This window comes from Lolium rigidum, chromosome 1 (genome assembly GCF_022539505.1).
Source record: "Lolium rigidum isolate FL_2022 chromosome 1, APGP_CSIRO_Lrig_0.1, whole genome shotgun sequence".
NCBI lineage: Eukaryota > Viridiplantae > Streptophyta > Magnoliopsida > Poales > Poaceae > Lolium > Lolium rigidum.
Window position 1 is genome coordinate 314,117,378 of NC_061508.1, and position 22,563 is coordinate 314,139,940.

At 45.3% G+C, this 22,563-nt stretch overlaps 1 protein-coding gene across 1 annotated transcript; it reads right to left on the minus strand.

Moving 5' to 3' along the window:
* Window positions 1-9,494: 9,494 nt before the first annotated feature.
* Window positions 9,495-18,746, minus strand: LOC124684179 (putative disease resistance protein RGA3). Its single transcript, XM_047218559.1, has 5 exons — window positions 18,348-18,746; window positions 11,146-12,366; window positions 10,088-11,043; window positions 9,819-9,958; window positions 9,495-9,717 (listed from the first exon to the last, which is right to left on the minus strand). Exons 1-5 carry the CDS (start codon window positions 18,744-18,746, stop codon window positions 9,569-9,571), a joined length of 2,865 nt encoding a protein of 954 aa, XP_047074515.1. The 3' UTR covers window positions 9,495-9,568.
* Between the last annotated feature and the right edge of the window lie 3,817 nt (window positions 18,747-22,563).

Sequence of the window (22,563 nt, forward strand, 5' to 3'; positions counted from 1 at the left end):
AGTTTCTCCTTCGTTAAATTGTTATATGGTTGGAATTGGAAAATGATACATGTAGTAATTGCTATAAATGTCTTGGGTAATGTGATACTTGGCAATTGTTGTGCTCATGTTTAAGCTCTTGCATCATATGCTTTGCACCCATTAATGAAGAAATACATAGAGCATGCTAAAATTTGGTTTGCATATTTGGTTTCTCTAAGGTCCAGATAATTTCTAGTATTGAGTTTGAACAACAAGGAAGACGGTGTAGAGTCTTATAATGTTTTCAATATGTCTTTTATGTGAGTTTTGCTGCACCGGTTCATCCTTGTGTTTGTTTCAAATAAGCCTTGCTAGCCTAAACCTTGTATCGAGAGGGAATACTTCTCATGCATCCAAAACACTTGAGCCAACCACTATGCCATTTGTGTCCACCATACCTACCTACTACATGGTATTTTCCGCCATTCCAAAGTAAATTGCTTGAGTGCTACCTTTAAAATTCCATCATTCACCTTTGCAATATATAGCTCATGGGACAAATAGCTTAAAAACTGTTGTGGTATTGAATATGTAATTATGCACTTTATCTCTTATTAAGTTGCTTGTTGTGCGATAACCATGTTTACTGGGGGACGCCATCAACTTTTCATTGTTGAATTTCATGTGAGTTGCTATGCATGTTCGTCTTGTCTGAAGTAAGGGCGATCTACACTGAGTTGAATGGTTTGAGCATGCATATTGTTAGAGAAGAACATTGGGCCGCTAACTAAAGCCACGATCCATGGTGGAAGTTTCAGTTTTGGACAAACATCCTCAAATCTCTAATGAGAAAAGAATTAATTGTTGTTGAATGCTTAAGCATTAAAAGAGGAGTCCATTATCTCGTTGTCTATGTTGTCCCGGTATGGATGTCTAAGTTGAGAATAATCAAAAGCGAGAAATCCAAATGCGAGCTTTCTCCTTAGACCTTTGTACGAGGCGGCATAGAGGTACCCCTTTGTGATACTTGGTGAAAGCATATGTATTGCGGTGATAATCCAGGTAGTCCAAGCTAATTAGGACAAGGTGCGGGCACTATTGGTACACTATGCATGAGGCTTGCAACTTATAAGATATAATTTACATGATGCATATGCTTTATTACTACCGTTGACAAAATTGTTTCATGTTTTCAAAATCAAAGCTCTAGCACAAATATAGCAATCGATGCTTTTCCTCTATGGAGGACCATTCTTTTACTTTCAATGTTGAGTCAGTTCACCTATTTCTCTCCACCTCAAGAAGCAAACACTTGTGTGAACTGTGCATTGATTCTTACATACCTGCCTATTGCACTTATTATATTACTCTATGTTGACAATATCCATGAGATATACATGTTACAAGTTGAAAGCAACCGCTGAAACTTAATCTTCTTTTGTGTTGCTTCAATGCCTTTACTTTGAATTATTGTTTTATGAGTTAACTCTTATGCAAGACTTATTAATGCTTGTCTTGAAGTGCTATTCATGAAAAGTCTTTGCTTTATGATTCACTTGTTTACTCATGTCATATATATTGTTTTGATCGCTGCATTCACTACATATGCTTTACAAATAGTATGATCAAGATTATGATGGCATGTCACTCCGGAAATTATCCGTGTTATCGTTTTACTCGCTCGGGACGAGCGGAACTAAGCTTGGGGATGCTGATACGTCTCCGACGTATCGATAATTTCTTATTATCCATGCCACATTATTGATGTTATCTACATGTTTTATGCACACTTTATGTCATATTCGTGCATTTTACGGAACTAACCTATTAACAAGATGCCGAAGTGCCGATTGCTCGTTTTCTGCTGTTTTTGGTTTCAGAAATCCTAGTAAGGAAATATTCTCGGAATTGGACGAAATCAAAGCCCAGGGGCCTATTTTTCCACGAAGCTTCCAGAAGTCCGAAGGAGAGACGAAGAGGGGCCACGAGGGGGCCACACCCTAGGGCGGCGTGGCCCCCCCTTGGCCGCGCGGCCCTATGGTGTGGGGCCCCCGTGCCGCCTCTTGACCTGCCCTTTCGCCTACAAATAGCCTCCGTGACGAAACCCCCAGTACCGAGAGCCACGATACGGAAAACCTTACGGAGACGCCGCCAACGCCGATCCCATCTCGGGGGATCCGAGAGATCGCCTCCGGCACCCTGCCGGAGAGGGGAATCATCTCCCGGAGGACTCTACGCCGCCATGGTCGCCTCCGGTGTGATGTGTGAGTAGTCTACCCCTGGACTATGGGTCCATAGCGGTAGCTAGATGGTTGTCTTCTCCCCATTGTGCTATCATTGTCGGATCTTGTGAGCTGCCTAACATGATCAAGATCATCTATCTGTAATTCTATATGTTGCGTTTGTTGGGATCCGATGAATAGAGAATACTTGTTATGTTGATTATCAAAGCTATGTCTATGTGTTGTTTATGATCTTGCATGCTCTCCGTTATTAGTAGATGCTTTGGCCAAGTTGATGCTAGTAACTCCAAGAGGGAGTATTTATGCTCGATAGTGGGTTCATGCCTCCGTGAATCTGGAGGAGTGACAAGAACCACTAAGGTTATGGATGTGCTTGTTGCCACTAGGGATAAAACATTAGTGCTATGTTCAAGGATGTAGTCACTAGTTACATTACGCGCAATACTTAATGCAATTGTCCGTTGTTAGCAACTTAATACCGGAGGGGTTCGGATGATAACCTCGAAGGTGGACTTTTTAGGCATAGATGCAGTTGGATGGCGGTCTATGTACTTTGTCGTAATGCCCAATTAAATCTCACAATACTCATCATGATATGTATGTGCATGGTCATGCCCTCTCTATTTGTCAATTGCCCAACTGTAATTTGTTCACCCAACATGCTCGTTTGTCTTATGGGAGAGACACCTCTAGTGAACCGTGGACCCCGGTCCAATTCTCTTGACTGAAATACAATCTATCGCAATATCTGTTTCTACTGTTTTCTCGCAAACAATCATCTTCCACACAATACGGTTAATCCTTTGTTACAGCAAGCCGGTGAGATTGACAACCTCACTCGTTTCGTTGGGGCAAAGTACTTTGGTTGTGTTGTGCAGGTTCCACGTTGGCGCCGGAATCCCTGGTGTTGCGCCGCACTACATCCCGCCGCCATCAACCTTCAACGTGCTTCTTGGCTCCTCCTGGTTCGATAAACCTTGGTTTCTTTCTGAGGGAAAACTTGCTGCTGTGCGCATCATACCTTCCTCTTGGGGTTCCCAACGAACGTGTGAGTTACACGCCATCAGAGCCTACACCCAAGCACAAGTCCTTGGCTGTAGCCTCGGGGGCTACTCCCATCGGGAACGCTGTTCGCGTGCCCGATGAAATTAAAAAAAAAGGGGGAGAAGAAGAAAGATAGAAGAACAAGAGAGTATATTTTGAGTTATGTAACTCTACATATACTCCCATCGGGAGAACAATATAAGTCATCCGTTGACTCAATAAAATGTGTTATTCCAACAGCCGAATAAGCACTCGACAATATATTCTCAGAACGCCAAAGTTGCGAACAATTTCTGAATGCCGCAAAACTTTGCGAAGGTAAGACCCCAGATCCGTTCTGTGTGGCGTGGCGCCGTCTTTGACGTCGGTTTGCTACTTTTATCCGTATCAACAGATACGAAGAAAAATCCTAACGGACGCGTTAGGTACCCGATAAATATAACTGGGACTCGATAGAATGGTAAGACCTTAAGCGGCACCTGTCGAAGTTTACACCAGTATCCCGATATCATGTCCGGGGACGTGATCTTGAAGTAGGTTTTTGCGGATTGCCACTAGAGCAGTTAACTAGTACCTGATCCGTCAGATGAACTAGCCCCAACTACCATTATCCATGTACAATATAGAAATTCATATGAAGAAATATAGAGAAGTTTTAAGCTGTCGAGTAAAAATAAACAGTGGAGATTTTCCTTGACTCTACGATTCAAGTAAAATCTCGGGGGCTACTGACATAGGCATCCCCAATGGGCCTGCCGAAGATAGTACCCGGGGTTTACTGAAGGCCCACTACTCGAAGAATAAGAAGATTCGGAAGCCCAAGATACTGTTAAGGAAAGCTAGAGTTGTAATAGGAAGCATTATTTGTAATCTTGCGGGATGAGTTAGAAACCTTCCCGGACTCTGTAACTTGTACATCACGAAACCCTCGGCTCCACCTCCTATATAAGGGGGAGCCGAGGGACAAAGAAAGTATCGAATCATTGTCTCTCAAACCCTAGTTTTCATAATCGTCGAGTACTTTTCGGCTGAAACCTTCGAGATCTACTTGCCCTCTACTTCCAACTAAACCCTAGTCTACAACCTGTAGGCATTGACAAGTTAATACCTTGTCACCTAGCTTCGCTCTTTTTTGTTATCAGGTCGTTGGTACCTTCTGTTGTTTTTATTTGGCTAATCTGTATGCCGCAGCTCTTGTACTCGTATGGGTGGTGTGTTGAACTCTCTGAACTTTATTAATTTAAAGTCGGGCATATGTATGCCTTTTATCTAAAAGAAATGATGTTATTTGTTTGTGTCATCCTTGACTCTTCACCCCATCTAATCCGTTAACGGGTTCTATTACTTCTGCTATATATCTATCTATTATATACTAAAAGCAAAATAAGGTGGATTAATAGAGCCACCACATTGATCCACATCATTTATATTAATATTAATATTGATAGTTAGATATAAAATGTATGGCTATGATTTAATAAAGGATTAATAGTAACGTAACATATTTGACACAGTTTATGTTGAAAATGTCACGTCTCTCAGACCTGCACTCATATAATTGAGTGACATGTGCCGTAAATAGATGTGTCCGTTTGGTTGGAACATACAACAAACTAGAGGAATACCCAGCTGTATAAGCAACTAAGATATGGAAAGTTTGAAATAAAAAATTCAGCCGTGTACGCAACTAAATTTTGGTGATTGAAAACGTGATATCTTCAAAGAAATGAAGAAAAGAAAGACCTTGCCACAACGTGTTAGCAACCGGACATGTACTTTTTTTTTGCTGAACGCACTAGGTAGCATGTCTAATTCTTTTTCCGGAACGGACTTATGACTTTCATTTAATCAGTTATTGGAATCTACGGTGCAAACGATTTATCAGTCTTTGTCTTTTATTTACACTGCATTTAGGGTTTAGTTAAAAAAATTGTAAAGTTTTTCAAATATAGAGTATGAAGAATATTAATTATTATATACTAAAAGCAAAATAAAGGTGTTTTTCGAGGCACCATGTTAGTACACATATGTTAAAAATATATAAACCGATGATTTTAATTTTAACGTATGAGATTCAAAGATAATAGGTGTTCCGTACAATAATATAGGTGTACAAAAGTGATGTTTACCGTGTCAAGTTGTATACCTGTAGAACTCTAGCTACAAAATCTACGAGATAGGATGTAAAACTAACCCAAATGGCTAGGACACAATTCAATACTACATATGGTAAAACTCAATCAATCAACCTGATAAATAAATCTTTGAAAACTCAATTGGTTTGTATGATGGAAGAGTACATGCCCAGTACGTAAGGAAGCTCCCAGGGCTGATTGATCATGTACAGAAAGAAAAGCTAATTGATATATTTAAATACATGGAAAGCAAAGATAGTTGATAGATTTAACTTCACCGCTAGGTATATTTGTCCGTTCAAAAACCGGAAGAGATTTGATCAGGCTGGGTTCATTGGTTCAACGAACTAAAAGAATGATTATCCTAGGACCTGTTCATATCAGTTCTACGAAAGAAAAAAATGGAGACATATTTTAATAGGCTGGTGAGCTATGTACTAAAATAGCAAGCCAAATCTTACTAAGACCCTACAAGGTGATATAGAATTTGAATCCGGACGCATACACGTTGAGTTTCTTTCTCATTATTTTAACCCCTGGCTAGCGTTAAAAAGGCTAACATCGTTGACTGACTAAAGAAAAGACTAACATCGTTGTGTTGACCTGAAATTGTATATCCCTCCATTGGCTCATAGTCCTACAATATCCCTCCATGGGCTCATAAATTCTACAATTTTTTTAAGAAAAAGTTTAACATCAATTATGGAAGATGTTGTCACAAATGATACACTAAAAATATAACTGCATGTATTTAGATAAATACATGTGTTGTCGATTAGCAGTAATAGGTATGCGAAGCACAAAAATATCGTCATATGGAATAATAACTTCAATGACAAAGTCATGCCAATATCTAAACAAATAAAACGGGTAAGCATCCGGGGAAAAATATATGCACATATGATTTTTTAGACTTTTTAACCCAATGAAGATGATGCCCTCGCATTGCGAGGGCCACCATGCTAGTTAGGATAAAAACTGTTTTGCTATTCCCTGCAAAGATGAGTGCTGGCCAAGTGGTACGGTTAGTTATTCCTGTTGCTTTGTTGGCGATTAATATTAAGCAGTTGCTTGCTTCTCTAATAATGTGCAACTTCAAAAACTCCCTCAGCTTCATATTACTTGAAGCTAATATAGATGTATCTAGAGTTTTAGACACATTTTAGTTGTAGATGGATCGGAGGGAATAGATCATTTAAAAATCTGAAACTTTCTCAATGCTCCTCTACATATTTGCTGAGGTGAGGTTGTTGAGTCATCCCTTTAATAGAACAAATACCATAGTGTATCTGATAGTTGTGCGGACCTGCACTAGGTGTTGTATGGACAAGCTGGGCAACTTTGTTTTGCCAGCAAAGGAGCTAAGAAAAACATTTCGTCCTGGGCTCCTGTGATCCCCAGGGCAAAACCCTAGATCGTGTTGCCGGCGACCTCCCTCCTCCCCTCCTCGCAGTCATGACGGTGCGGCGGTGTCAGGGCCGACAGCCACCTCCCTCCTCCCTTGCCGCCAGGGGCATCATCGGGTGAAGCCTGAGCGATGTCGGCGGCTGCGGGGTGTCCTCTCCCCTCCTCGTGGACATGGCGGTGCAGCGGCGCTAGGCAAGGGGCGTGGTGGCGTGACTGCTATGCGCCGACGCCGTGCCTCTGCGGGCTCATCGGACTAGACGTCGGGGCGGCAGCCCTGAGTGGTGAGGCGGTGCTGGCTTTGCGGCAAGTAGCGCGCGCTGGTGCTGGCCTTCTCCTTGGCCGTGTGGATGGCGAGGAGACGATGGGTGCTGGCTGTGGAGCTTGGGCTGCTGTTCCTGCTCCAGATCGGAAGTGGATGGACGCGTCGTGTCTGCCTGCTGGTGCTGCCTCCTGTTGGCCTCTTGTTGCCGGATTTGGCGCCTAGCTAGGTGTTGGAGGTGGGGACAAGGACCGGGAGAAATCCCAGCCATGATGGCAGCGACGCCGGTGGGCGCCGCTCCCCCCTGGAGGCGCTGTTGAGGTACTTTACCCTTCCCTCATGCTCCTCTCCTTACCCGGGAGAAATCCCAAATCTTCTGAATTGGTCAGCAGCAGCATCGTGGGTGTCATTACCTTCTTGAAGGCACTGGTTGAGGTACTTTACCCTTCCCTCATGCTCCTCTCCTTACCCGGGAGAAATCCCAAATCTTCTGAATTGGTCAGCAGCAGCATCGTGGGTGTCATTACCTTCTTGAAGGCACTGTTTTGGGTGAGATGGATGTGGGCTTGTTTCAGTTCTAGTTGTTCAACGCCAAAGTTAGGGCCTTGGTGATGGCCGGGGGCCATTCTTCTTCGCATCTTCTTTGTTAACGATGACACCAAGCAGGTACACAACTAGGAGAGTACAGTTTTTTTTCCTGGGACTACTGGAGGATTTGTTTCTCCCATCGGGTTATATGCCTCTGTGCTGACCCGTGGCTGGTGAAACCTTGGAGTTTTTCAAGGTACATGATTTTGCGGATGGCACGTAAACCCTCAAATTGGAAAAACAACAAGCAATTTGATGGAGTATGTTGCGTGCAATTCGTACATGGTCTAGTATAGAGCGCGAACGTACGTGGCAGAACGATGTGTCCTATCCGTTTTAAAATAAATGTTTTAACTTTTTTCTAGATACAACTAAGTAGTAATAATAATATAAATCTAGACAAAAGTAAGACATTTAATTTAGCACGAAGGGAGTACGTAGATCGCCGAGGAAATAACGGCTGATGGGTTGAAGCTCCGCCAAGTGAGAACAAGATAGGCTACGCTCGCCTTCTGATGCCTGATGCCAACAACGCCATGGCAAAGGAGATGGACAATAGCACTGGTGGGGAGGGAAGCTGTGACGCGGTTGTGGTGGTTGTTGTTTGAATGACATGTGGGGTCGGAGGGACATGCTAATCAACCACAGTCAGGTGTAGACCTGGGTGGGGTGGGGGTGGTGTTGATGGGTCTTATTTTTGTGTTAGACTGGGAGATTTTTGGAGATTGTCAGTGAAGATACTCTTAACGTGCATCCTATGTATAGTCTAACTTCATGAGTCAAGTGCATATAGCTTGTTCCCGTGTCAGAGGGCCTCTAAGGGCTCCTTTGATTCAAAGGATTTGCATAGGAATTGTGTAGGATTTGGTTCCTATGGAAAAATTTCCTATACATGTTGTTTGATTCATAGGAACATATCCTATAGGAAAAAATCCTATAGGAATCTTGTAGTGTAATTTCTATAGGAAAAAAGCATTAGCTCATACTTCATGGAAAAAATCATTTGCTACAATCAAACAAACTTCATCTTCCTATAGGATTCAATTAGACATGTCATTCCAATCATATACCTTTCCTATTCCTATGTTTTTCCTATCCTTTAAATCAAAGGAGGCCTAAGTTTTACCAGATAAATAAACAAGAGAAATAGAAACTTAAAAGGAGATTGACGGCCGTATCATATGAATTATAGTTTGTGGAGGTGTCCTTTTGATGGCGCAAGGCGCATGGAATGCTAAGTTTCGGAGTTCCATGGCGACGTCCAGCCTAAACCCTGTCACCCCACGAGGCACCGTAAACTAGTTGGATTGTTTGGTAATGCAGTCCAAATGAACGTGCTAGATTCTGTCCAAGGCTGAAATAGAAAAGGAGACCAATAGCTAGCAAATACATTGAGTGTAAAATGAAAAATGATTCCACAGATGCTTTAAATCACTAAAAAATATGCGGATGGAGGCGGACAATGCGCCTCAGCCATGTACAACGTTTTGTTGGTCCACTGCAACTACAACCACATCTAAAATCTAACCCAACAGATTAGAGGAAACAATGTTTTCCAACCAATAGATAGAGGAAGGAAATATCTTCTACTGTATTCGTGCAAGGATGCCCTTGTATTTGGACAGTACGTGTATTTCAAGCCAGCATATGGAAAAAACAGATTGGGTGTTCAACATCGTACAGTATTAATTTACAAACCATATGAGACGCCTAAGGTCAGTGTATTATTACAGGACTTACAAAAAACTAAATTCGATGCTCACGTTATTTAGGACCATAGTCTACGGCCTGTACGGAACAAATAAATTTGTATTCATCATTGGCATGCATCAAGGTTTGCACCGTGCGTAGCTGATGGTGGAGCAGCACTTCACTCAGACAGGTTCAATGGTTACGACTTGACGCAGTAGGACGTCACAGGATCGAACGAGTCACCCCCGTGCATGGTTTGATGTCGAACTGAGAAGACCACGTAACCAAACCGATCGGAACAAGTGACGAACAGCAATCTTCAGCGCTTCGTTCCGGTCTTGTACAACTCCCATTTTCATCGCGCTTGGTTCCGTGTCCATGTTATTGCCTAGAAAACAGATTGAGAAACGATCATACCATTTCTTGATACGGGAATCAATAATGTTGTCATGCGAACACGCAAAATGATGAGTATTATACTTGATTTACCTATTGATACGTAGGTAATGTGCTTAATCTTTTGCCAATCTGGATCTGCAACTGTTTTGCACGAGCTCAGCAACACCTCATTGTCGGTGCGGAGGTTGAAGTCCTTCATAGACTGAGGCAGTGTTGGAAGCGACTGAATACTGTCGCAAGAATTAATTATCAGCATCTGCAGTGACGTCAGGTGCTCCATGCGACACGAGCTCATCAACACCTTATCGCAGCCATCCAGGTGTATGTGCTCAAGAGACTGCGGCAGTGCTGGAAGTAACCGAATATTCCGGCAGTACATGATGTGCAGCGTCTGCAATGACGTCAGGTGCTCCATGTAATCTGGCAAGGCGTCCCAGCTGCAGCCAAAAATCGTGAGCTCACGGAGATGAGCGCAAAACCCACCAAGTTCAGGACCAGGTTGTAGGCTGCAGTCCATGAGCTCAAGATGGTTCACCTTCTTTGGGCCACCGTTGTGCATCCAACTTGGATACCTTGGACCTCTGTGACCCTCGATAATCAGTGATTTAAGATCCTTGGGTGGGCAAAGACCCTCTAGTACCTCTGCTTGAACTTCTGGACTCGCTTCACCACTCCACCCCCAGGACAGTTTCAGTATACTCAGCCCTTCCTTACCGGCCAGATTGGCCTCAAGACCTTCTGCCTTGCTTCTGACTTTTTCCAGGCCCATGATCCACAGCTCGCCACGAAGCTTGTTTAGGTCCCTCAGTTGCCTTAACTCGTACCCTTGTCTCTTTCTTACATCGAAGGCCGGCATCGTTCGGAGTGACATTAGCCTGTCGATGCTTCGAAGATCCACAACTCCGGAGAAGATTACATGCCGCAAATTAATGAGGCTACAAATATCTTCACAAGAGGAAAACACCACCATCTCAGTAAAACCAAAATCTAGAGTCTGCATGTGGAATAGCTTTGTAAAAGTGGACGGTAAAATAATCCTCCGACCTCTAGCCTCATAAAATGCAGGCCGAAACGCAAGATACCTCAGGTGCCATAATTGACCAATACATGATGGGACTGCCACATCTAAGGGGACATCATTATTCATCAAATCTCCGGCACTTATGATAAGCACACGCAACTTCCTCAGCCTCTTAAACAGACACTTCAGGACTTGCTCTCCAACTGCTTCCTCACTATATGGACTACCAATTATGAGAGTGCGTATGTTGTACAATTGACATATCTTCTTAGTAATCAATTCTTCATCAAACATCTGAACAAAGATATGGCGGACGTTTGGAGGAACTTCTACTGTTGGGCATTTTCCTTGCAGTTTCCAACTATTTTCGACTGTGAAACAGTCACTTCCAGCGGCCTTCTTCGCTAAATCATGCAAAAAATCATGAATTAAATAGTAGTCTCTCTCAAGAGGACATTCCTTTGCTTTAAGTTGCAGAAATGAGGCTGACACTAGATCATCAAAGTATTCATAGCATACGTCTTCCATTTCCTCCCCTTCACTAGTGCATCTGGCAAACCCTTCTGCAGCCCAGATCTGAACTAACTCATGACGTTCCAAGCAATGTCTTCGAGGAAATATACTGCAGAAAGCAAAGCATCGCTTGACCTGCTCACGAAGATGATGGTAGCTCCACCACAGAGCTCCCATCGTCTCGTTCAAAAGGTCCCGGTCACGAACGCTTCTCCAGAACTCGGCGTTTTGCCTTATATGCAGTTGTCCTCCAACTATTCTGGCTGCTAGAGGTGACCCATTCAGTTTTTTTGCAATCTCTTGACCAATGTCTTCCAATATTCTACGAGTATGATCATCAGCAGGTACGCCGTGGAGTGCATAATGCATGAGCAAATTGCAGAAAATATTTTTATCTAGGGCTGATATGGGAATACACCTCTTTTCCGTGGCACCCAGAGCTAACAATGCATCTTTAGTTCGACTAGTCACCAGGATCTTGCTTCCTGCCTCTCCAGCCTGCAGCGGCGAAAGTATCTGTTGCAGACTTTCAGACCGCGTCACATCTCTAATATTGTACCAAACATCATCTAGTACCAAAAGAAAATGTTTTCCACGCAGTTTCTCCTCCAACATATCTTGTAAGGTGTCACGATTTCTCAACTGAGGGCATAAAGTACCTGTAGCAGCCTCAAACATCTCCATGTAAAGGGCATCCACAGCAAAATCCCGAGAAACATGAACCCACATTACAAGATTAAAATGAGCATCCTTTTTCTCACGGGTACAAACAAGTTGCGCAAGGGTTGATTTCCCAGAACCGCCGACGCCGTGAATGCCAACAACAGAGTAACATGGAACACGATTAGTGTCAGGCTGACCATGTTCTTCCTTCTCATGAAGCATTGCTACGATCTTATCACAATCTTCATCTCGTCCGATTATCTTTGATAGAGGCCTCGAAGTAGTGACGCTACCTCGTGAGTTGGCAGCAACACAATGGCTCTGGTTTGCACCACTTAAGCTTTGCAAGTTCATCCGTTCCAAAACTTTGCATGTATCATTTATGATCTCTTCTATTGTTTCTAGCTTCTTTTTCAACTTAACTTTTGACATACCACTCTCCTGCAAAACAAAATGGCACTTCAGAAACCGTTATACATAGAAGCGCACATACAAAAACGAAGGAATTTCATTTTTGTAGCTTCATTTGAACTAAAGCTAGTCGAAGGCATCTCCATGTTCATTACAGATTCTATTTTTTTACTTCTTTTGATGATAATATCATTCAGAGCATGTTATTTGTTGTGTTATACACTGTTTGGGTAGAGAATGCACGCGAAATCGTAGAATACCATGCATGCGCCCAACTGGTATAGTCGCGTTTTCAAATAGTTTAGAGAAGACGAATAAACTCTTGTGTCTTGATTCACGACATCAAGAATATTGTGAACATAACCATTGGACTAGCCACCGAAACGGACAGAGAAGAGACAAGAAAGACTACCAGAGGTGTATATGGTCTCCGTCCCCTGCGCCGACAACGCTGCTGGCCACCCCGCCTTCGATGCTGTTTCAGACTTCGTCGTGTGGCGGACCCTGGCCTCTCGTCGGCAAGAGAGTTACTGTCACTTTTGTTTGTTTGTTTGCGCAAGGGTCTGTGGAGTTGTTTGCTATGTGGATCCCCTGGGATCAGGGGCAGATCCATGATTGCGGCGCAACAAGATTTTTTTTATTCCCTCACAAGCCACCAAAGAAATTTTGTATCCAAATAGCATTCACATTTAACCTTGTCCAAGAGCACAAAACAATTGCAGACGGAACGTGTCTAGCTCGCTATAGCTAACACCGGTGAAAATGTCCACATATGCACCATGTAGATAAACTTGATAGTCAACCTACTAAAAAAATATGACATGACCTGAATCTTAGTTGTGATAAAACATTTTCCTATGAAAACAATAGATAAATAAATGAGAGTAGCCTTGAGTGATCCTTCAACTGTAATAATTTGCGATACATTTATGTCAATGCAATAAAAACCGTATGCATCAATTGATGCAAAGGCTAGGCCTTCACCATTTTGAAAAAAAGAGTAATCATATAAAACTTGATGGACCTCGCTAGCATTTATATTTTATATTGCTTTGGATAGAAAATCATCATTGGTTGGGCGAGAACTAAACTGACATACTCAAACTGTCGAACATATGGGATGAGTGAACTAATGTTGTTTTGTGAGAAATGATCAATGTTGCCGGGGTACATATCTACGGAGAACTAAATCCAGGCCATGTTTGTCCCCTCCGCCACTGGGTAGAGACATAAGAGTTAAAGGTTGAATCAGATCTGCTGGTCATCAACTCGACGGAGCACCCGAGGGTCCGAGCTTTCTATCGATTATGTCTATGCGCTCGTATGTATGCCTAGTGTAGTGACGCTGGGAGATGGCAATTGGTCCACTGTGATTATGATGGGATCAACTGGTAGAAAGCGCCGCCTTTGATCAATCTGTTCACGGAATCGATGGCATTTAGCTAATTGGTTTGGGCTTTGGGCCATTCTGCACGTAGTGCACCTGAAGGTTAAGCCTCATCTTAGCTAATGGCAGAATTTCTCTAAGAAAAAAAGCTAGTGGCCGAATATTCAGTTTAACATCAGTTTAGGAGTGTAGCCTCTGCTAGACCCTGTTGGAGGGGAGCGATCCATGGCAGAGGCCTGGCCACCGCTCGCCCCTCCTTAGATCCACGTCTATATCTGCTTAGGATCTGGCCAGTTTCCGTGTTTGCTGGTATGCTTTCAGTTTCAATACTTTTGATCTACAACTCTCATCATTATCGACGTTTGCTTCCTTGATGCATTAGTCATTTCTGGCTTAGCACACCAACTTATTGTGTATCTACTATAACAAGCTCTACCCCTCTCCTAATCTGTAAAAAAACCATCCTCTCTCCCGAGTCGCCCCCGCGTGGCGGCCGGGAGAAACCCTATAAACCGTGCCACCGCCACCCCCCTCTCCCCCTCCCCTCCCTCACCACCGCCGGGGGGGGGGACTTCTCGTCCTCTCGCACGCGGGGGTTGGACGCGGGTCTCCCTCCTCAGGCCAGGGCGCGGCCCTCTCGTTGGGGGCCTCGGTAGCGGCGCTCGGACTCGGCGGTGGCACGACGGGTGACGAGGTAGTGGTTGGTGAGCCATGCCGACGGCGGAGGTATGGGAGCGGGCGGGCTGCAGGGGGGAAACCCTAGGTCCTCTTCTCCTCGCCTCTCGGTGGTGGATGTATTGTTGTTGCTAAGACTGGGATATTGTAGCAGGATTTTTATTTCTTAGTTTTCTTTTTCTCTTTTTTGTGTGTGCATCCATAATGCCATTAGAGCATTGCGTTGTTGTAGAGGCTGGGTGTAATAGGTATCTTTTGATATTAATATATTCCCTTTATCGAAAAATAACAAGCTCTACTACACAGTCTTTTTTCGGGCTACTGTGAGGAAGGGCCGAAGACTGTGGCACACCTTTGGCTCAATCTAGTGATTGTAGTCATTTAGGCAAGATTGATCTACCTCTTCCTCTCCCTCGCGTCGCCTGGGGCGACGGGGTGGGACCCTAGACCCCGCCGTTGCCACCTTCCCCTCACTCTCCTCCCCCTCTCGTCGCCCCTAGAGGTGGCCTCTAGAAAGGTAGTGCGGCGACGGTGAAGGGGGCGGCGGGGAACTTCTCTTAGGCCCTTGCGCACAGCTGTAGGGAGGAAGACAGATGTGTGGGGGCTGGCATCCGCTGCTGGGAGTCGATGGCCCTCCTCCCTTTGTCCCCCTCTCCGGCGCGGCCTCACCAGCGCTTGGGAGTGGTGGCCGGTGGCTGAGTGCCCTCCGATGACCGGGTTGGGGCCATGGATCCGAGGCAGCAGCCTTGGACGTGGAGTGGGGCGACATCGACCTAGGGGTGGGTGGCGGGTGCCGGTGTTGCAGTCTGCGCTCTTCGGCGTGCGGACGGTGAAGGGGCGACGGGTGTGGGCATGGTGCGGAGGTCGCCCCGATGGGCCTCTGGCACCAGATCTGAAGGCTACTCCTCCTCCTCCCTGTTGTGCTCGTCCCACCTCCCCGGCCACGGACTCCCTCCGGTGGATGGTGGGTGTGGTCGGATGTGGGCTCTCGACTGGGGGAAACCCTTGGCCGACGGTGACGGTCACGACGTCGACGACGCTGATGGCGTCGTTCTCCTTCTTGAAGGCGACATCGAGGTTGTATCCCCTCCCTCATTGCCCTATCTATCTCTGGTGAAACCCCAAAACTTCGGTTTGGACGGTGGCGGCTCTCTGGTGGTGCCGTTCCCTCGTCGGAGGCATCGTTTTGAGATAGCGGGTTTGGGTGGATGAGCCCAGTGGAGGTTGGTAGGCATCGTCTTTGCCTACTCCTAGCAGCTTGGTCTGGTGTGTTGAGGATTGGGCAGCGGGTGGCAGCGTTGTTCGTGGGTGGCGGCGCGACGAGGCGAGTCCTCGGAGTTCTTCTCGTCGGCGGTAACTTCCAATATCCATGCGTGCTCAAGGAGAGCAGTCTACCTCCCACAGGTACGGCGCCCTCCGATCCGGGGCGAGAAAGCAGGGAGCTTTCTTTGGAGGTAGAAGCGGATGGTGCTTGGGCTTTGCTTGGCCTCTGGACGTTGACGATGGTGTGAGTCCCTCAATGGTTGTCTTCTTCAGCAGCTTCGAAGCATCTTCGGTCGATCGCAAGGCTGGACAATGATCTCGAAGCTCAAACTGTGTTTCTTTCTTTTTCTTGTTTGGTTGTTGTTTTCGTCTCTGTTAACTGATATTTAGCACCTTGTAACAACTTGCCGGCAACAGGTTTATTAATTTAAGGCAGGGCTACGACTTAATCTCTAAAAAATTGTAGTCATTTAGGTGGTCCAAGAACTTATTTGTGATTTCTATCACTTTAGGTATTTTTTTACTACTTCCTCTCATTCATATTACTTGCCACTAGTATGGATGTACTAAGAACTAAAATATGTCTAAATACATATATCAGTTGCAACTAATATGGATCGGAGAGAGTACTATATATGATTATTAATAGATGGGTGAACCTTTTCGCAAAAAATATGATCCATTTATATCATATAGATTAAGCCAGCAAAATAAGTGGATGGGTTTATCGATACAAAACTATGAGATCTGACTAAGTGACAAATGGTTATGAGAAGCAAACTAGCAAGAGTGCCATTGCGTTGCACTGGGAAAACAAATAATGAAACACTCAAAAAACCAGTCTTGACGCTCCACCAACTTGTAATACTGCAGACCGATAATAATGGTGGATCTCATTCTTAAATTTTATTAAAAATAAAGATTTGGATGAATTTATAGTTAGTACAAAAATAAAAAAAATTCTAATGATTCCAAAATTTAGTAGTAAAAACATGTATATGACTCAAATAAATTTTACATGATAATCTAGTGAGCCGAGCAGCATAGCCCTAGCCTTACTTTAGATTTTTTTTCCCATTTTCTCCTCTAACATAGTATGTGGGGCGAAAATATGTCTATTTGTACGTCCAATTATAAAATTCTGTAAGTAATTCCGATTCGTTTTTTTATTAATATGGTGGTCTTTTATTAGCACTATGTATATTTCAATAATGTACATGATTTTAACTACAAAATTTATATGACACAAGAATTCACACATTAAGAAAAAGTGATACAATGTATTGGCATACTCTGAGTCGCAAGTTTCTTTTTCATACACATAAACTCATATACTCAATTTGACTATAGTTTTTATTAAATGTATTACTATTATATTTGGTTTCTATATGCTTTTAATTTAATTTAATTTAATCTAATCTATCCCATTCTACTCCATCATTCTTGTCTGAAAATTTTGGGAAATATCCAACGAAACAACTAAGAAAAAAAAAAGGTTGTACGGTGATGGTGCTTTAGCCCCCTGCTCTTAGTCTCACGAGAATACTCCACGTGAACACTAAACTACGTCAAGCCCGAGCACTTGGTCGCATCCACGCATTGTTCCTGAATCCAGCCCGGCGCCGCCAGTCCCCGGTCTCTCTCACGCTCAGGCCTACTCGCGCGCCCGACTCTGTGATTTCGTTTGTTTGCTTCCTTCCATTCCTCACAGTCCTTGGCTCTCGTGGAGGCTCTTCCGTCACCGCTCGATAGACTTATTATCCATTCTCGGTATGCATCAGCCTACATCCTCATTTCGGTACAACACACAATCCCGCCAGTTTGATTAGCTCACAGCAGACAGCCGAGAATCCCGCCCATTTGCTTGACGATTTTCTTTTCCTGAGGGATGCTTGATGATTTTCTTGGTCGGCTTGGTGATACTATGCAATTTCTCAACGTATATAAACCGGTAGAAATAGGTGCAAGGAAGCAGGGTGGGACTAAACATGAAGTCTACGATGGAGCCCCGACCAGCCTCGGGACGTTGAGAATCTCGAACAGGCCCAGAACGTTATTTTGTTTTCAGACTTAGCTAACCTACAACGTGGATCCCAGCCCAGAACATGAGAGATAACCAGAATAAGGTTGGGCCGACTTTTTATTCCACCGTGCTCGCGGTCCAGCTTTGCGATGGATCAAAGGAACGGAAAAACATTTGCCCAGCGAACCGGTAAGGTCAATTTGATGTATTATGGGATTTGGTGGGAGGGTAAAACGGTCCAAAAAAAACGTTGACGAAATTATTAGGTATAGATAGTCTAGGTTAGCACAGCACAGATCCATTGGGTACCGGTAAACCGGGTCGCCTGAGCTAGTGATCGATACCTGAGCCAGTGATCGATACGGTTATGTATCAAGCAAATTCCTGTCGTTGCCGCTTTTTCTGCAGGGAAAGGTTATGGCCACGAGGCAGTGTGCGCCAAACAAACCAGAAAAAGCAAAGGTTCAACGATAGCAATACTAACATTCTTTTCATGTATTGCCTCTAATTTATAATAAGTATCATGGCTTTAGTTTAAATTTAGATAAAATTAAACTAAAGCCTCGACACGGACACTTATTATGGATCTGAGCGAGCAACACTTTTACATATAAAAAGTTCTGGAATCGAGATAAATACAAACACATAGAGGGAGGAAAGGACCTGATGTTTTAGTGGAGAGCTCTTTGCCACGGCAGACCAGATCTCCTTCAAGCGACGTGAAGGCCCAGCGACCTCTGACTTGAGCCTGTCATCTTGTATCTTCTTCTCGAGACGATAATATTCAACATCATCCAAGATTTCCTCTGCTTCGTAGAAAGCAGATTTAAGTTTACTGTACAGCCCCTCCAAACGAGGCCTGCAAGGACTCCCTTCAACCGCCCCCATCACCCGCTCCAGCAATAAAATCTTCGGCTCAAGCTCAATCAGCTTCTCTGATGCATCAAAGCCAAGATACGAGGATGCTTTCTTGAACAGATCGGAGATGACGGGGGAGGCGATCCACCCAGCGGCTTTCATGCCCCATCCTATCGCGACAGCTGCAGTCAACGGGTCCGCCATTAGAAGCCCCAAGTTCTTGGAGGTTCCGAGCGATTTCCTGCAAAAAAAGATTTTTTGGAATGGGGGCGGTCTTCCTGGAAAAAGATTTTTCTCTAAAAAAGATTTTTTTAAATGCCTAAGGACATGTCTGGACATGGTAATCTGTCAGCCGGAGAGGCATCTTCCTGGAAAGAAAGAGACATGCTTAAGCAAGTTGTTCAATGTTCAGGTCCAACTTTGACCGAGCTACACGGTGCGCGCACAATGTGAATACCTATTGGAGAAAATGATCGAACACCTTGTGTACGGGACGGGAGCGAGGTGGTCTCGGAGGGTTGATGGGATGTGTGACTTGCGGCGAAGGTCGGAGAAGAAGAGTCGTGCGAGTAAAAGGGCGGAGCTCGAATGGTGGTGCGGTGGCAGCAAAAATGTGTGGTTGGAGATGCCGACGGCCGGATCCAATGTGGGCGCCCTGCGGGAGCTCTGGAGGCTCCCAAAAGACGGCGACATCGGCGGCGGCGGATACCCTGCGCGTGGTAGCCAGGGACACACGACGGCGAATGGTCAACATCGAAATGGGGCTGCAGCCATTCGGTGGGGAGAGAGGGGAGGGCCATTCCCGGGAGAGAAAGGGACACCGAAGAGAGGGCTAGATCGCTAGCATGAGGGTGTCCTCCTTTGGGTATCCTAGGTGGCATCGTTGTGCGAACCAAGCCAACTCCGATGATTGGGAATTGGGAATTTGGGATAGACAAAGAGTTGCATACAAAAATAAAATAAGGGCCCCCTAATTTATTCTAAAAAAGTGTGGCAAATTATAAAATTCCCCACAAATTCTTGGGATAGTACATGATTTTCGCCCCTTATACTAATCAAATTGCAAAGAAAAAAATGCGTGCGAAATGATCAAATATCCTGCCACCTTCAGCAATGTGGAGTAAAGGGAAAATCGGATCAAGGTGCTTCGACCGCTCGAATGGAGGAAGACGCCAGATTCGGGGGCCCCGATAGCTGGAGTGGAGGAAGACATTGGATTTAGCTGCTTCGGCCGCTCATGTGGATGAAGACGCCGACTCCGGCGGCTGGCTAGCATCCCAATTTTTGATAATGATCGCCGCATCTACCCCTCCTACGCTGGCCACGCCGGGCCCAAGCTCGAGCGACCTCATCGGCGTGTTGGTGGGAATGGGTTTGGAAGAGACGTGGTGATCGACAAGGGGAAGAGTGCTTGTCGGGTTCGGGAAAACCATAGTGAGAGAATTCCTTATTTGACACTACTTTCAAATATGATTCCTTATTTGACCCTGGAAAATTTTGGCTTCCCTATTTGACACTAGGTATAAATTTTGGTTCCCTATATGACACTCTAGTTCATTTGTAGAACTAACGGTGTTAATTGAGGACATGCAATGATGCTTTTGCCCTTGCTGCATAATGTGACCAAAAGTGTTTACAAGACAACTATAGTGTGACATATTTGGTCACGTTATGTATGCTAATTTGCATGCACGGCAAAGCACCGTTTGGAACTGTACTTCACGTTTGGAATTGATAGCTGAGATGTTGATTGGAATATCCGTGGATTGGAGAGCGACAAAACTATGTACAAAATATTTTGCAGTCCTTTCAGAAGAGGGCTCGCTATTGCTGACTGAATAGATGTAAAACCACATCGTCCAGCTAGCAGAGCCGCATGACAACCAATCTTCGTGCTGGAGATGCGTTATCAGTTATCACCGTGTCTGCGAGCGCTAGGGTTCAGGTCTTCAGGCTGGGAGGAGTCTGAGTCAGAGTCGGGTGGGGGCAGAGAAAGGTTCCGTCGTTTTTTTTCCTCTTTGGACAGCTATGAGCCTATGACTAACGCAGGGGTCTTTTGGTCCAGCTGATAAAAAGTTGACGGGAGGATCTAACAGAACCAACGGTAGTGTCATGTAGGGAACCAAAATTTACTCTTGGTGTCAAATAGGGAAGTCAGAATTTTTCAGTGTCAAATAAGGAATCATATTTAGAAGTAGTGTCAAATAAGGAATTCTCTCAACCATAGTATCCCGAACCCATTGAGTTCGGGTCGATGTGCACCTTCACGGGGCGTTGATCTGGCTTACAAAGATCAGTTATCAAGCCCAAGAAGGTACCCCCGCATTCATGGTTTCGGGAAGGAATCGCCATCGATAATATCGTCCCTAGCCTGCATGGGCTGTGACTCGGGTTCGACTCATCCTTGACCACTTTATACATGGTCCGTCGAGGATCAGAGGGAGACAATGCGATGTCGAGTCTGTGCCTTCTGGCCTAGTTATCAGCTATGTCGTCCTAGCGTAAGCACGTCTCGAATCGTGTTCAAAGTGCGACCAAGACCAGAGAAGAGAGAGTGTAATCAAGCCGTTTCAAGAATGTCTATGCGTAGGCCGGTGCAGAGAATCCCCAAAGAACAATGAAGGATAGTTCTTCGGGAACAGAAAGCATGCCAGGTTAGGGACCAAGGTCAAAGATAGGACGGGGCGAGGATAGAGCGTTTGCCTGATAGCGTTCGGCGCCGCCCACCCGCTGCTCGTCTTGTCGTGTAATGGATAGCTTTTTCTTCGTCACTTCCAGTAAAGAGTCGAGGCGCAGTATCATGTCAGCCACTATGGTATCCCCTTGGCAGTATAAAAGGAAGACCGCAACCGAAGGAGAAGAGAAATGACTCCTAGCCAGAATCCCCAACAACTATGTTGGGGGATGACCCCCGGTATGCCAAAGGCATGCCAAACTGGATGGTTTGAGCCATCAAGATACCGGTTTGATGTTCATTCCGGAGAACGGAGTTAAGCGATTGGCTAAGTAAATCTGTACCGGTATCCCCAAAGATAGGTATACCGGTATGGGCTAAGAAGATACCGGACTGCCGGTAAGAAGTGCACTGTAGCACGTCGGCAGGACTGGTCAAAGATTCCCTCGGGAGCTAGAGGACAAGCATGACCTAAGCAAGGTGGCTTTAAACGAAGCCATGACGTAAAAGACGAGGGTGACGCCCAAAGCACCCGGAGGACATCAGCCTCCCTGATTAAAGAAGATACCGGCGTCACCTATGATTAAAGTAGCTTTGTAAAGTAGTTTGTCTGTTCAAAGATGCCATTAGGGTTTCTTCCCCTGTAAGCCACCCTCTTCCCTATATAAGGAGAGGGGGCAGCCCTCCTCACGGGCACGCATGTATGTACGACGACCCCTGTGTAGAAAAACTTGTAACCTTGTTGTTCCTGGAATATAGAAGATCTAGAACGGAGTTCATCCTTGTGTCTCTCTTCTTCTACCTCTGGCCCTGGCCAAGTTCTTGAGGAAAGCACCCGGAAGTTCATCCTACCTGATCCAAAACCCTCCCCCGAATCCTCTAGCGTCCAACTCGGCCCCAACTTAAGCCATCCCATGGCATCTCGTCCTGCTCACCACGACGACAGTTGGCGCCCACCGTGGGGCAGAGAGAGGCGCTTGCTGGAGTTCATATTCGGGCGGGCCTCCTCGATGTTGCAGGCGAGCATACGGTGTCCGCGCTCGTACAGAACATCTACGCCATGGACTTCATCAACGACAACGCGGGCTGCTTCGCCAACGGCGGTAAGTTCCCCAAGAACGGCCGCATCATCGAGTTCGGCAGCCACCGCATCTACTTCGGCACCGTCCCTGTGCGCCGCTGCCTCTCGCCGGTGCTGGTGGCACCGGATCCGCCAAGGTGGCTATGCGCTGGCCGCGCCGCCGGCAGCGTGGAGGTCATGATGGCTGGCGTGGCCGGCACCGGCAAGGACGCTGTGGAAGAAGGTGCTGGCCGTGCGGCATCGACCCGTGCGGCCCAAGCGCAGCT

Coding starts and splice junctions, on each gene's coding strand:
- LOC124684179 (XM_047218559.1), bottom strand. CDS start 18,746: ATGGCGGACCCGTTGACTGCAGCTGTCGCGATAGGATGGGGCATGAAA. Junction 9,959..10,087: donor ATGTACTGCCGGAATATTCG/GTTACTTCCAGC, acceptor TTCTTGCGACAG/TATTCAGTCGCTTCCAACAC. Junction 9,718..9,818: donor CATTACCTACGTATCAATAG/GTAAATCAAGTA, acceptor TCTGTTTTCTAG/GCAATAACATGGACACGGAA.